This window comes from Acanthochromis polyacanthus, chromosome 6, assembly GCF_021347895.1.
Source record: "Acanthochromis polyacanthus isolate Apoly-LR-REF ecotype Palm Island chromosome 6, KAUST_Apoly_ChrSc, whole genome shotgun sequence".
NCBI lineage: Eukaryota > Metazoa > Chordata > Actinopteri > Pomacentridae > Acanthochromis > Acanthochromis polyacanthus.
In genome coordinates, this window is record NC_067118.1 from 2,326,469 (window position 1) to 2,340,333 (window position 13,865).

Here is a 13,865-nt window from a genome sequence, read left to right on the forward strand (position 1 = left end):
CTCGGAGAGCAGCTAATTGCCTTCACACCCTGCAGGGGTTCAGCCTGAAAACACACACACACACACACACACACACACACACACACACACACACACACACACACACACACACACACACACACACACACACACACACACACACATGACCTCGTCCCCTTTATCGCTATGCTGAAGTGACTCCCACTAAAGTTCAGCTGTGAATTATTAAATGCAATTAATCAGTGACGACCGAGGACCAGTTTAATTGACACCAGCAGCAGGACCAGAGTGTGTGTATGTGTGTGTGTGGAGGCAGGTTTCTGCTATGTATTTAGTTAAAAAAAAGAAGTAACATTACAGATTCTAATAAAGAACCTCGGCTGCTGTAGAATAGTAAAGAGCAGTAAGTGTAAGTCAGTTGTTCATTTTAATTATCAGAAAACAGAGGATCTAAAACCAGTTGAGCCACAGTTAGCGTCTAAATGTGGAAAATGTCTGGAAAAGTCATTCATTTACTGCATAGTGTGACAGCTCCAGGATTTAAAAGTGTTTGTTTACATTTAATACAAAACAAAGAGTCAATAATTTAATTATTGTGCAAAAACAAAGAGTTTTAGATAAACGGCACAGATATTTTTAAACTCCATGTTTAGCTTCTGTTTCTTTTACTATTTTCAACTTTACAATCATTAAAACTACTAGTGTTTGTTAAATTATCAGTGGTAATAATTAGTGAAATAAAACACATAATTTCGACTTCAAGAATTTATTTTTTTCAAATGGTTAATTCATTCTTTCTCATAACTAAAAAAATATAATTTGAAATATTTGAAAAAAATGTATATTAACTGGATATTTTTAGATATTTTTTAATGTGTTATTTTATAGATGTTCCGTTGTGTTAAATTACAGATAACTAGTCAAATAAAAAAAACATAGCACCAATATAAAAAATCTGTAATTTTTATGTGACCACAAAATTATATAGTTTTACTGTCTTCAAATCAGCCTAAAGCAATAAAAAAAATCATAAAAAAATCTATTTCCCTAATATTTTCTTTAATTTGAAAGAAAAATATGCAAACTGAGGATTTAAGTCTGGTAAATTACATATTTTTCTAGTGTTATTTTACAGATTTTATCTCTTTTGTTAAGTTACAGATAAATTAAATGGGGATTTAAAGACGTGTCCTGTTCTTTGAAAGAAAAATTATGTATACTAAAGATTTAAATCTGGTAAATTGCATAAAAAATGAACCCTTAAGTCGCCCTTTGGATCATTTTATAACAGTCTGAGCTTGTTTGTAGTTTCTAAAGATAAAATCTCATCGCTGCTCCGTCAGTCGTCTCTCGCTGCCTCTCTGGAGGATCAGCTCTCCATCCAGACTATCAACCACCGATCAATGATGACGGTCCGGTGTGTTCTTTGAAGACATATTGATCTGTGTACGTTCTGTGGACGTTCCAGACGTCAGCCTCGTCCTTCAGGTCAGGAGATAAAAGGAGGAGAAGGTGTGCACAAAGATGTTATTATTTCTGCTGTTAATGGTTTAGTATTGAACAGAGCTTTTAATTTATGATCTCATTCAGCTCCAGAGCGCCCTCTAGTGTCGGCTCTCTGACAGAGCAGGAATAAAAACATGCTGAGGGACATGCAAAAGATAAAAGTGGAAAGCGAGATTTTAAAAAGCACTAATTCACAACATGATGATGACCATGGATGCGGCGTTAAATCATTTTCTGTCGTGTTTTTACACAGATTTTTGTGATAAAAGTCAAAATAACATTCACGTGAATGCAGGACTCACGGTTTCCAGCAGAACATTGCATTGCAAATGACAATTTATATGACTTTTAATGCTGTTTATGTGCTGAAACTATTCCTAAATAAGACACAAGGGCTGATATATTGTCAAAAAATGAGTAAAAAAAGTGAAGTGAATGTATTTTTCTTCCTTTTTTAGACCTATTTGCAGATGTAGTGCCTGTATAACATATTCTATAGCAACTGCTTGAATCATGTCAAATGAATTCATGTTTTTGTTTGATTGTTTCTTTGTTTTTGACAAGAATTTACCAAAAAGACTCTTTCATGTCAAAGTGAAAACAGACTTTAAGTAATGCAGCTGAATCAGTGCTACTGGATGTAACGACACCTTAACGAGGAAAGAACACCGCAAGAAACTGAAAAGGTTGTTGAAAAACATCAGTCAGGACGATACAAGAACATTTCCTCTGAAGGAGAAAGAGACTAGAGAGCTAGGCCACCAAGACTCATATGACTCCTCTGAAGGAGCTGAGATGTTAGAGACTGTTCATAGAAAAAACATTCACCAGTCACAGCTTTATGTAGACAAAGAGGAAGACTCTGTTGGTAAAAGCTTCTTTGGTCTGAGGAGACCAGGATGGAGCTTTTTGACCATCAGACTGGATGATATGTTTGGCACGGTGGTGGCAGCATCATGATGTTCCTCAGCAGCAGGTCCTTCAAGGCTTGTAAAGGTAGAGGATAAATGAAGTCATGGAGGACAACCTGATGCAGTCTGAAGAGAACTAAGACTTGAAGAAGATTAGTTTTCCATCAAACTGCCAAAGATCCTCAGAAATGGTTTGAAGACAACAAGGTGGAAGTTCTGGACTCCAGACCTCAATCCAACTGAGGATTAGTGTCAGGACCTGAAAAGTTGTGTTGACTCAGGATCTCTGAGAGAGCTGAAATAGTTTTCTTGAGAAGAATGAGGTAGAACTGCATCATCCAGATGTTCAGGATGCTTAAAACCAACACAGGATCAATGATTCAACTGCAACTAAAGGTTCATCTTCTAAATACTGGCTGCCAATCACATATTTAACCTTTAATATTCTGATTAATTGACACTGCTTCGTAAAAATCTGCTTTCACTTTGACATTAAAGAGTCTTTTTTGGTATATTCTTTCACAAAAAGCCAAATTATATTGAGTGTGATTCACTGTTGAAAAGCAATTAAAGGGTAAACTGTTGTGAAACCATCCATTTTTCTGCTATAAGTTGTTGCTCTTCATGTATTTCCACATAACCTGTAGTTGATTTAATGATGTGGACGCCGTCTTCTGTCTCGTCTCCAGAGAACGACCGGCCCAGCTCCCTGGTGTCGGAGGCGATCGACTACAACATGCCGCTGACCACCACCTACATGAAGCAGATGAAGCTGCAGTGCATGAGCAGCAACAAGGTACGTGAGCCGGTCACATCCGGGGCTGCATGTCAAAAACTACAAACTGCCTGACGCTTGTTTGGGGTTTTATGGAGTTTGTTCGATCAGAATCTTCTGGAAAGTCGATCCTTGAACTAAATCTTCCACCTGCTTGTTTGGTTCACTCAATAATTGTTTGCGACTGGTTTGTATGTAGGAGGAAACAGGAATGAAGCCGCTAATGCCTCGGTAGGAACAAAACTCCCACGCCTCGTTCTGCACTTGCAATTAACACACTGTAATGAGAAGAAGTATCGGTGTTTTAGTCACCATTTAAACCTGCGAGACGGAGTTATTTTTACAAGATGTGAACGGATTGTCTAAAGAAACCGACCGTGGATGGCAAAAACTGAGGTTTTATTCTTGTTTTTCCAGATCAAAAAGGTTCCTGATGCATGTGGAATCAAGATGAGCTCATTGTAATGCAAGTCAGTCAAAGTACGAGTCGCTCATTATCAGTTAGCTTCAAGTTAGATCAATTAATCACACATTTAGTTTGGAAAATGTGTATATTTTCCACAAGCAGCAGCAAAAAACTCCAGAAATATTCAATGTAAAATAGTGTGGAAAGACAGCAAAAAGCGATCACTGAAGTAGTTTATTGTTGATTGATTGCTTAAGCATTATTATAATGGTATGGTTACTACAGAGATAGAAGGGAAGATGTGGAGAAAATCAGACATCAAGATGCGTCCTCACATCAACAAGTCTTCTCAATTAAATGGGAAAATACTCCACTTACGATTGTTTTCTCATCTTGTTGTTGCTTCTTTTTTGTGTGTTACCTCCCAAGCAAGAGCAGAACATTAACTCAGAATAGATAAATAGGTTAAAGAATAAACAATAGACAAAGAGTAACAAATGAATTACTAGCGAATCTGCAGATCTGACGAGTAAAATATTAAATATTGAGAATATATGTGTGATATATTCATTGTAAATCAGCGCAGATACATTTTAGAGAGCAGTTTATGGGTAAAGGAATCCAATGTTGACTGTTTTTTAAGAAACAACAGTGCAAACATCAACTTCCTGTGGTGAATCCTCACATATTGTTGACCCGTCCATTCACCCCGACCTCCTCCCATAGCAGATATTGAGGTGCTAACATTAAACTGAATTGTAGTTTCCAATCTTATTCTCATTGGTTGTAGAATCTTCAAATGCATCTTTGACATTTGGAGAAAGTTCTACATCAACCCTTGCTGGAATAATCCATTATTTTTAGCAGCAGGGAGAACAAATCACCTGTGAACACCCCCATGTTTTCACAGCTTTGGACTGGCCCAACCTCATCTAACTTAGTGTTTTTTTGGTGTTTCTGCATTGTTTTTTCCAAAATGATGAACAAAAAGTGGAGTTTAGACTTTGCAATCAGCAGTTTGTGTATCAACAACTCAACAACCAACATGCAGATCATCTGTAAACAGCAGCTATCTTGTGTTTGATCCCTCCATAGTTCTTGTGCTGCATCATCGGTTGATATATTTTCAGAAATCAGATCAATCTATGCAGCTGCTCTCAGACTGGTTCAAAGCTTTTCATGTTGAAGTAGAATTACTGTTGGATAATAAGGCTGCAGGTAGAAACTCTCAGAACTCTCTGGTCCTTTTAGTTCTTCTACAGATCAAATGCAGTTTTTTCCTCCCTTCAACCAATCAGTTGGTTGAAGAGTCGATACGATTTCAAAGTCTTTCTTTAATTGACCACAGCTCTTTGTTGCATCTCTTCCTTCTCATAGCGTTTCCTTCATCTACAGTGCCCTGTCACCTCAACGTGAACACAGTTCTTTTGGACCGTTGTTTAACTAATCCACCGTACTGATGTAAAGACTAGTTGATAAATGCAGTAATTCTATAAATCATTTCTGCCAGCTGATTTTCAAAATCAGGATATTTCTTGCCATGTAAAAATGGGACAGAAAAGTCTTTGACAGGTAGCAAACTTCTATTACCCTCTTAACAAAACCAACTTCCTTCCTAAATTTGGGATGTTTGAAATGCATGGAGTTTGTGGACTGATGGTTTGTGTGTCGGTGGTGTGTGTATCAACAGTTTGTTGGTGGATCGACAGTTTGCGTATTGGTAGTTGTGTATCGACGGTTTGTGTGTCGACGGTTTTTGGATCAAAGGCAGGTGGATCATTGTTTTGAAGATTGTCAGTTTGTCTGTCAGTGGTTTGTGGATCAACAATTTATGGGTCAATTTTTTTGTATGTCGATGGTCTGTAGATTGACCGATTGTGTATTGATGGTTTGCAGATGGACGGTTGGTGGACAGGCAGTTTGTATACTGACAGTCAATAGAAACTTTGAGGTAGAAATGTACACAGAATTCTACTTGTAGGGGGGTTGTAATTATTCATTATGGATTTACAGATGATCTAGTGCCCTGGTAGTTGAGATAATGATGAGTTGTCATTTTGTCATGATTCATTGCACATGGGTTGGTCACTTTGCAAAAGTGAACCAAATACACTCCAAGCAATACTCAGTGAGTATCTGCACAATGTGAGAATGGGTTTTGAAGGCCTATATAAAGGCCCAAAAAAGGCCACCATTGTTAGTCCAGTGAACAGCATCATGCCGCGTCTGTCACATGAACAACGTCTCCGGGCACTGGGTATGGTGGAGGCCGCTTTGAGCTACAGTGATGTATCCAGGCGTATGGGCTGTTCCCAACCCACAATCAGAAGCCTGGTCCAAAGCATGCGCCGACGGATTGCTGCCTGCATCCAAGCAAATGGAGGCCATACATACTCAGTATTGACTGTTGTGACTTTGTGTTTGGCAGGTGCCGTTTTCTTTTGTGAAATTCTTTATTTTGAAATCTTTCTTGAAACTTTAGATTTTTGTTTCTGTATGCCAATATGCTAAACAAATGATTCATATGAAGAAAATCCAGTTTCGGGCTTCAAAATAAAAATTATGTTGAAAAATATGGTCTCAAAGTTTCTATTGACTGTCAGTGTAGATTGGTGGTGTGTCTTTCAACGGTTTGTGGATTGACAGTTGGATCAATGGTTGGTGGATCAACGGTTTGTGGATCTGTGGTTTGTGGGTTGATTTTTTTGTATATTATTGGTTTGTATATGGATGGTTTGTGTATTGGTAGTTTGTGTTTGGTTGTTCGAGGATCAGCGGGGGTTGTGATTTTTGTATCTTCCATATTGTTCCCACATCAGCTCTGACTATCGGCAGCTCACACTCTGCTGTCAGTCATACTCCCAGTGTGTGTGTTGGTGTGTGTGCAGAGATAACGCAGCTCGTTCCAATTAAGCCGGGCCTCTGAGCGTCGACTTAATTAGCCGAAGAGAGACGGATGCACAAGTGCCAATTTATCCGGGGATGCCGATGTATCTGTCCGTCCGTCTGCCCGGCCCTCTGTGGATACCTGAAAACACACGACCAGTTCAATACTCTGAATATCTTAAAGCACACGACCAGTTCAATACTCAACTCTCTGCTGTTGTTTTTCTTCCGCTGTTTTTCTTTCGTTGTTTTTTTCAGCCGTTATTTATCTTTCGTTGTTTTTTTCTGCCGTTATTTTTCTTTCGTTGTTTTTTTCTGCCGTTATTTTCCTTCCGTCGTGTCGTCGGTGATTCCGTTGTCCTCCACCGGTGCATCGGTCCGTTCGGTCAGAGCCGCTCTAATTGGTTCTCGCTGACATATTGACATGTTCCTCATTATCATCCTCGTGAGAAACCAATACAGGAAGAAATATGTTTTCTCTGCTTGTTTGTCTCATTTATAGTGAGTGTCGTTGTTTAACCTTCTCTGCTTTTAGTTGTTCAGCTTAGTTTAATTCACACTGTAAAAAACCTGCAGTAATGCTGCTAGAAAAAGAGGTTTAAAAATGGAAAAGATTACGATGATTAGATGAAAGATAAGGACATTTTTAACAGATTTTAAATGCAGTAAACAGTGTCTTTTGTAAGGTAGCAGGTTAAAACCCCGTTTAATGTGGACATTATTTATAGCTTTGGTCTGTTTTTAAAAAAATAAAAAAATTGCTCCTGAGTTTACTAAATATTACATTTAAAAACAAAAAACATTAATTTCATGAAAGAACACAAAAGAAAAACTGTATTTTTTAACTGTAATGTAAATTTATGCTTTTTTGTGTGTTTTTTTTTTTAGATGCAATGTAGTTTAAAAAAGAAATAAGAAAATCTGCAAAGTATCAATTAAATAATGACAAATATTTGTAAAAAAATTTAATTAAATTTTTGTAAAATAATTAAATTTTTAACTAAACGATTAAAAATAAATATAAACCATTTATAATAAATTATAAATGGTTTTAATTTAGTAAATAGTGTAATTTCGTGATCCCAAATTTTAAAAACACAAAATTGTATTAAAATGCTGATTTTTGATGTGGAAATAAATTAATTTTTCCTGTCAATGTCCAAGTTAATTCTTTTTATCTGCGATTTTTTTCAGATTTTATTAAAAATTATATGCGTGCGTGTATCAGAGGAGAGGAGGTGAAGTTCTGAGCAGAGAGGAGGTCTGAAAGGTGGATTTCTGTATTTCTGTGTGAGGAGGATCAGACGGTGGTTATAGCGCCGGGCCTCTGGAGCTGACAGGAATAGAGGAGCAGTGAGTCACTCACCTACAGAAATGAGAGAGGACTGAGGGAGCATCGGGTTCACAGCGACTCCACGGACAGCCTGAGCAGCATCCCCAGCACAAATAAAACACAGAAGAAGAAGAAAAAGGGAGAAGGTCATCGCCTTTTGTCTGGCCGCGGAGGCAGCGAGGGGTATTTGTACTTTTACCCCAGAGACAGGAGGAGGAAGGAGCTGCAGATTTGCCATCCTCCATTAGCACTCCTTTATCTTCCCCCGTCCCAATTCAATAAGAGAGGAAATTACCCAGGATGCTTCCTGGCAGGGGGAGGGAAGGAGGGAGGGGGCGGCAGGGCGGCGGCTCGGTCCGGAGGAAGCAGAAAGAAACGAAGATGATGGTGGGATGAAGAGGAGGAGGATGAGGAGGATGAGGTGGGGGAGGAATTAAAAAAAAATGCTGAGAATGAGGCGCTTCATTATCATTTCTGGCTCCCTGCCCATTATCCTGCTCCCTCCAGAGGAACGACGTTTCATTAGTTTTTGGAGGAGGGGAGCTGGTCGCTGTGCAGAGGGGAGATAGGTGGTGGGGGTTGGTCCCATATAATTACTAAAGGAAAAAAAAATCACACAACTGGAGATAAAAACGCTGCAGAGGAGCCAGAGAAATATTATAAATAGAAACCAGTCTGGAGGATGAGATGGTTCCTCTAAAGATGACAATAAGTTACATAGGTTCCTCTAATAGATGTTTATATTCACAATAAGTTACATAGGTTCCTCTAATAGATGTTTATATTCACAATAAGTTACATAGGTTCCTCTAATAGATGTTTATATTCACAATAAGTTACATAGGTTCCTCTAATAGATGTTTATATTCACAATAAGTTACATAGGTTCCTCTAATAGATGTTTATATTAACAATAAGTTACATAGGTTCCTCTTATAGATGTTTATATAAACAATAAGTTACATAAGTTCCTCTTATAGATGTTTATATAAACAATAAGTTACATAGGTTCCTCTAATAGATGTTTATATAAACAATAAGTTACATAGGTTCCTCTAATTGATGTTTATATAAACAATAAGTTACATAGGTTCCTCTTATAGATGTTTATATAAACAATAAGTTACATAGGTTCCTCTAATAGATGTTTATATTCACAATAAGTTACATAGGTTCCTCTAATAGATGTTTATATTCACAATAAGTTACATAGGTTCCTCTTATAGATGTTTATATAAACAATAAGTTACATAGGTTCCTCTAATAGATGTTTATATTCACAATAAGTTACATAGGTTCCTCTAATAAATGTTTATATTCACAATAAGTTACATAGGTTCCTCTAATAGATGTTTATATAAACAATAAGTTACATAGGTTCCTCTTATAGATGTTTATATAAACAATAAGTTACATAGGTTCCTCTAATAGATGTTTATATAAACAATAAGTTACATAAGTTCCTCTTATAGATGTTTATATTAACAATAAGTTACATAGGTTCCTCTTATAGATGTTTATATTAACAATAAGTTACATAGGTTCCTCTTATAGATGTTTATATTAACAATAAGTTACATAAGTTCCTCTTATAGATGTTTATATAAACAATAAGTTACATAGGTTCCTCTTATAGATGTTTATGTAAACAATAAGTTACATACAGTGCCTATCATAAGTATTCAGCCACTTTGATGTTTTACCCTTTTATTGCTTTCATAAATCAATCACGGTCAATGAAATTTAGCTTTTTTAACCAAAACATTTATTGGAAAAAACTCTTTAATGTCAAAGTGAAAACAGATTTCTATAAAGTAATGTTAATGAAAGAAAATGATATAAATAAAAATAATTGTTTGCATAATTATTCACCCCCTTCAACTCAGTATTTAGTAGATGCACCTTTGGCTGCAATCACAGCAGTGAGTCTGTGTGGATAGGTCTCAGTCAGTCTTGCACATCTGCCCACTGCAATTTTGCTCCATTCTTTGCAAAACTGCTCAAGCTCTGTCAGGTTGCGCGGGTATCGGGCATGAACAGCCCTTTTCAAGTCCAGTCACAAATTCTCTGTAGGATTGAGGTCTGGGCTTTGACTCGGCCACTCCAGAACATTTACCTGGTTCTTTTTTAACCATTCCTGTGTAGCTTTTGCAGTATGTTTTGGATCATTGTCTTGCTGGAAAATAAATCTTCTCCCAAGACGTAGTTCTCTTGCAGACTGAAAAAGATTGTCCCCCAGGATTTCAGTGTATTTTGCAGCATTCATTCTGCCCTCTATCTTTACAAGCCTTCCAGGTCCAGTTGCTGAGAAACATCCCCACAGCATGATGCTGCCACCACCATGCTTCACAGTGGGGATGGTGTGTTTTTGGTGATGTGCAGTGTTTGGTTTCCGCCAAACATGACGTTTTGTCTGATGGCCAAAAAGCTCAATTTTGGTCTCATCAGACCAAAGAATCTTCTTCCACTTGACCATGGAGTCTTCCACGTGCTTTTTGGCAAACTCTAGTCCAGATCTAACATGACTTTTCTTCAACAGTGGCTTTCTCATTGCCACTCTCCCATAAAGCTTTGACCGGTGAAGAACCCGGGCAGCAGTTGCTACATGCACAGTCTCTCCCATCTCAGCAGCTGAAGCTTGTAACTCCTTCAGAGTAGTTGTAGGGGTCTTGGTGGCTTCTCTCACTAGTCTCCTACTTGTAGGTCACTCAGTTTACGAGGGCGGCCTAATCTAAGCAGATTCACACAAGTTCCATATTCCTTCCATTTCTTGATAATTGATTTCACTGAACTCCGGGGGATGTTCAGTGCCTTGGAAATGTTTTTGTAACCATCCCCTGAATTGTACTTCTCAATAACCCTTTCCCTGAGTTGCTTAGAGTGTTCTTCTGTCTTCATGGTGTAATGGTAGCCAGGAATACTGATCAACCACTCTCTGGACCCTTCAGACAGGTGTTTTACAACTCAATCACTTGAAACACACCCACACCACTCAGGTGATCTTCAGTTCACTAATTCTGAGACTATTGGCAACAATTTGATGGACCTCTATTGAATTATACCATTAAATTAAAAAGGGGTGAATAATTATGCAAACAATTATTTTCATTTATATAATTTTCTTTCATTAACATTACTTTATAGAAATCTGTTTTCACTTTGACATTAAAGAGTTTTTTTTCCAATATTTTTTTTGTTATAAAAGCTACATTTTATTGACCATGATTGACTTATGAAAGCAATAAAAGGGTAAAACATCAAAGGGGGTGAATACTTATGATAGGCACTGTAGGTTCCTCTTATAGATGTTTATATAAACAATAAGTTACATAGGTTCCTCTTATAGATGTTTATATTAACAATAAGTTACATAGGTTCCTCTTATAGATGTTTATATTAACAATAAGTTACATAGGTTCCTCTAATAGATGTTTATATTAACAATAAGTTACATAGGTTCCTCTAATAGATGTTTATATTAACAATACGTTACAGAAGTTCCTCTTATAGATGTTTATATTAACAATAAGTTACATAGGTTCCTCTTATAGATGTTTATATTAACAATAAGTTACATAAGTTCCTCTTATAGATGTTTATATTAACAATAAGTTACATAAGTTCCTCTTATAGATGTTTATATTAACAATACGTTACAGAAGTTCCTCTTATAGATGTTTATATTAACAATAAGTTACATAGGTTCCTCTTATAGATGTTTATATTAACAATAAGTTACATAGGTTCCTCTTATAGATATTTATATTAACAAGTTACATAAGTTCCTCTTATAGATGTTTATATAAACAATAAGTTACATAGGTTCCTCTAATAGATGTTTATATTAACAATACGTTACAGAAGTTCCTCTTATAGATGTTTATATTAACAATAAGTTACATAGGTTCCTCTAATAGATGTTTATATTAACAATACGTTACAGAAGTTCCTCTTATAGATGTTTATATTAACAATAAGTTACATAGGTTCCTCTTATAGATGTTTATATTAACAATAAGTTACATAGGTTCCTCTTATAGATATTTATATTAACAAGTTACATAAGTTCCTCTTATAGATGTTTATATAAACAATAAGTTACATAGGTTCCTCTAATAGATGTTTATATTAACAATACGTTACAGAAGTTCCTCTTATAGATGTTTATATTAACAATAAGTTACATAGGTTCCTCTTATAGATGTTTATATAAACAATAAGTTACATAGGTTCCTCTCAGGTTTGCGTTATTTCTGATCATCCTGAACCTAGCAGCTGTTTCCAGATGAATCTTCCTCCTCTGGATGTAAACGGTGTCGGTGGTTTGTTGGTGTAACTGCAGCCGCTAACGCTCTAATTACGTAAAGGACTCTAACTACATGTGCTGCTGCCGTTTGTGGCCGAGGTCACGTCCACTCTGGGACTCTTCCTCTGCGCTGTGGGTTTGCATCGAGGCCGCGACCTTTATCAGGCCTGATCCTCCACCATCTGCCCGACTCTCCGGAGGATTCTGAGCCGCCAAGTGCAAACTGCCATGGAAACAGGAGGGCAAGAAAAATCCCCTTGGCTCTGCAGCACTCAAACAGCAAAGAGGAGCGTGAGCTGCTTCCTCTCACAGCATGTTGTATCTCCTACTCATTTTTGAACGTTTTATCCACATTTATGCATCATTTTGGGTCATTTTTTCTGTCTTTTCGTGACATTTGTAAAAAAAAATTGCGTAATTTCGCATCTTTTCGTAACATTTTTTAAAATTTTGAGTAATTTTACGCCTTTTGACGGCATTTTAGCGTCTTTTAGTGTCATTTTGTATAATTTTAGCAGCTTTTAGTGTCATTTTTGCATCTTTTATTGACAGTTATGCATCTTTTTGAGGACTTTTTTGTCTTTTAGTGACATTTTGCATCTTTTAATGATATTTTTACAAATCTTTGTGTGATTTTGCATCTTTTTGTAACTTTTTAAAGAAATTCTTGTCATTTTGTATCTTTTAACATTTTTTTTGCATCTTTCTATGACATTTTTTAATCTTTTAGTGTAATTTTTCCTCTTTTTGAGTCATTTTACATATTTCTTGTTTTTTTTTCATCTCTTAGTGTAATTTTATATTTTTTAGCAACATTTTTGTATCATTTAGTAACATTTTGGCATCTTTTAGTGTCATTTTTACATCTTTTTCTATCATTCCATCGTGTCTTTTTGTGTAATTTTTGCATTTTTTTTACTGTCATTTTAGCATCTTTTAGTGTCATTTGTGTCATTTTTGCATCTTTTTGTGTCTTGTGTCATTTTTGTATCTCTTAGTGTAATTTTGCATTTTTTCACAACATTTTTGGATCCTTTCGTGTATTTTTTTCATTTTTAATGACTTTTTGGATCTTTTAGCATCATGTTTGCATCTGTTAGTGTCATTTTTGGCATCATTTTTTGCATTTTTGGCATCATTTTTTGCATTTTTGGCATCATTTTCGCATCTTTTAGTGACATTTTTTTCTGTATTAATAATGAATCATAAATACGGTTAATTGTTGTTTTTTAGTGCAGAGGTGAAAACTCCACATTAAGCCATTATTATCGACACTACTCATAATTTAACAAGTTAAAACGTGTATAAGTCTTTTAAACCTGGAGCTAAAACAGTGCAAATGAAGAACCAAACTCGTGACGTCTGGTGGTTTGATGGCAACATTAATTATTTGCTGGAGGTTTTTTTGCAGCTGAAACTCTCAATTTAAAACAAGAAACATGGGAATTCTGTTTTAGAGCGACTCCAGTCTTTCTCATCACTTTTGATGCTGCATGAATAATTTGCTTCAGTTCCTCCCTCCGCCTATAGGGGGCAGGTTTGTCGTGGAAATGCACCAGAACAGCAGCTCTGAGTGTTAGTTTCCAGTGTAAAAGGTCAGAAATGAGACTGGAGCTGAAGGAAACATCCTCTGGTGTCTCTGTTTGTCCAGGAAATATTAAAATTATGATTAAAGCGGCGGCGGCCTGCAGCTGGAGTTTGACTTTAATACTCAGGAGGAAGGTTTCCGTGGAAATCACTGTTTTTAGAGGCTGCTTTTCTAT

The 13,865-nt window shown here is 36.4% G+C and overlaps 1 protein-coding gene and 1 long non-coding RNA gene across 3 annotated transcripts in view; one reads left to right on the plus strand and one right to left on the minus strand.

Annotated features, from left to right (window-relative positions):
- The window catches only part of LOC110950450 (nucleolar protein 4-like), a 200,969-nt gene that overhangs the window by 47,464 nt on the left and 139,640 nt on the right, over positions 1 to 13,865 (plus strand). For both annotated transcript variants that reach the window (XM_051949499.1, XM_051949498.1), the window contains exon 4: positions 3,086 to 3,192. In XM_051949499.1, coding sequence (XP_051805459.1) covers positions 3,086 to 3,192 — 107 coding nt within the window. The remainder of the gene's footprint in view (positions 1 to 3,085; positions 3,193 to 13,865) is intronic.
- Positions 388 to 8,424, minus strand: LOC127534412 (uncharacterized). The gene is made up of 2 exons (XR_007942572.1): positions 7,830 to 8,424; positions 388 to 1,461 (listed from the first exon to the last, which is right to left on the minus strand). It is a non-coding gene; the product is annotated as an uncharacterized LOC127534412 (long non-coding RNA).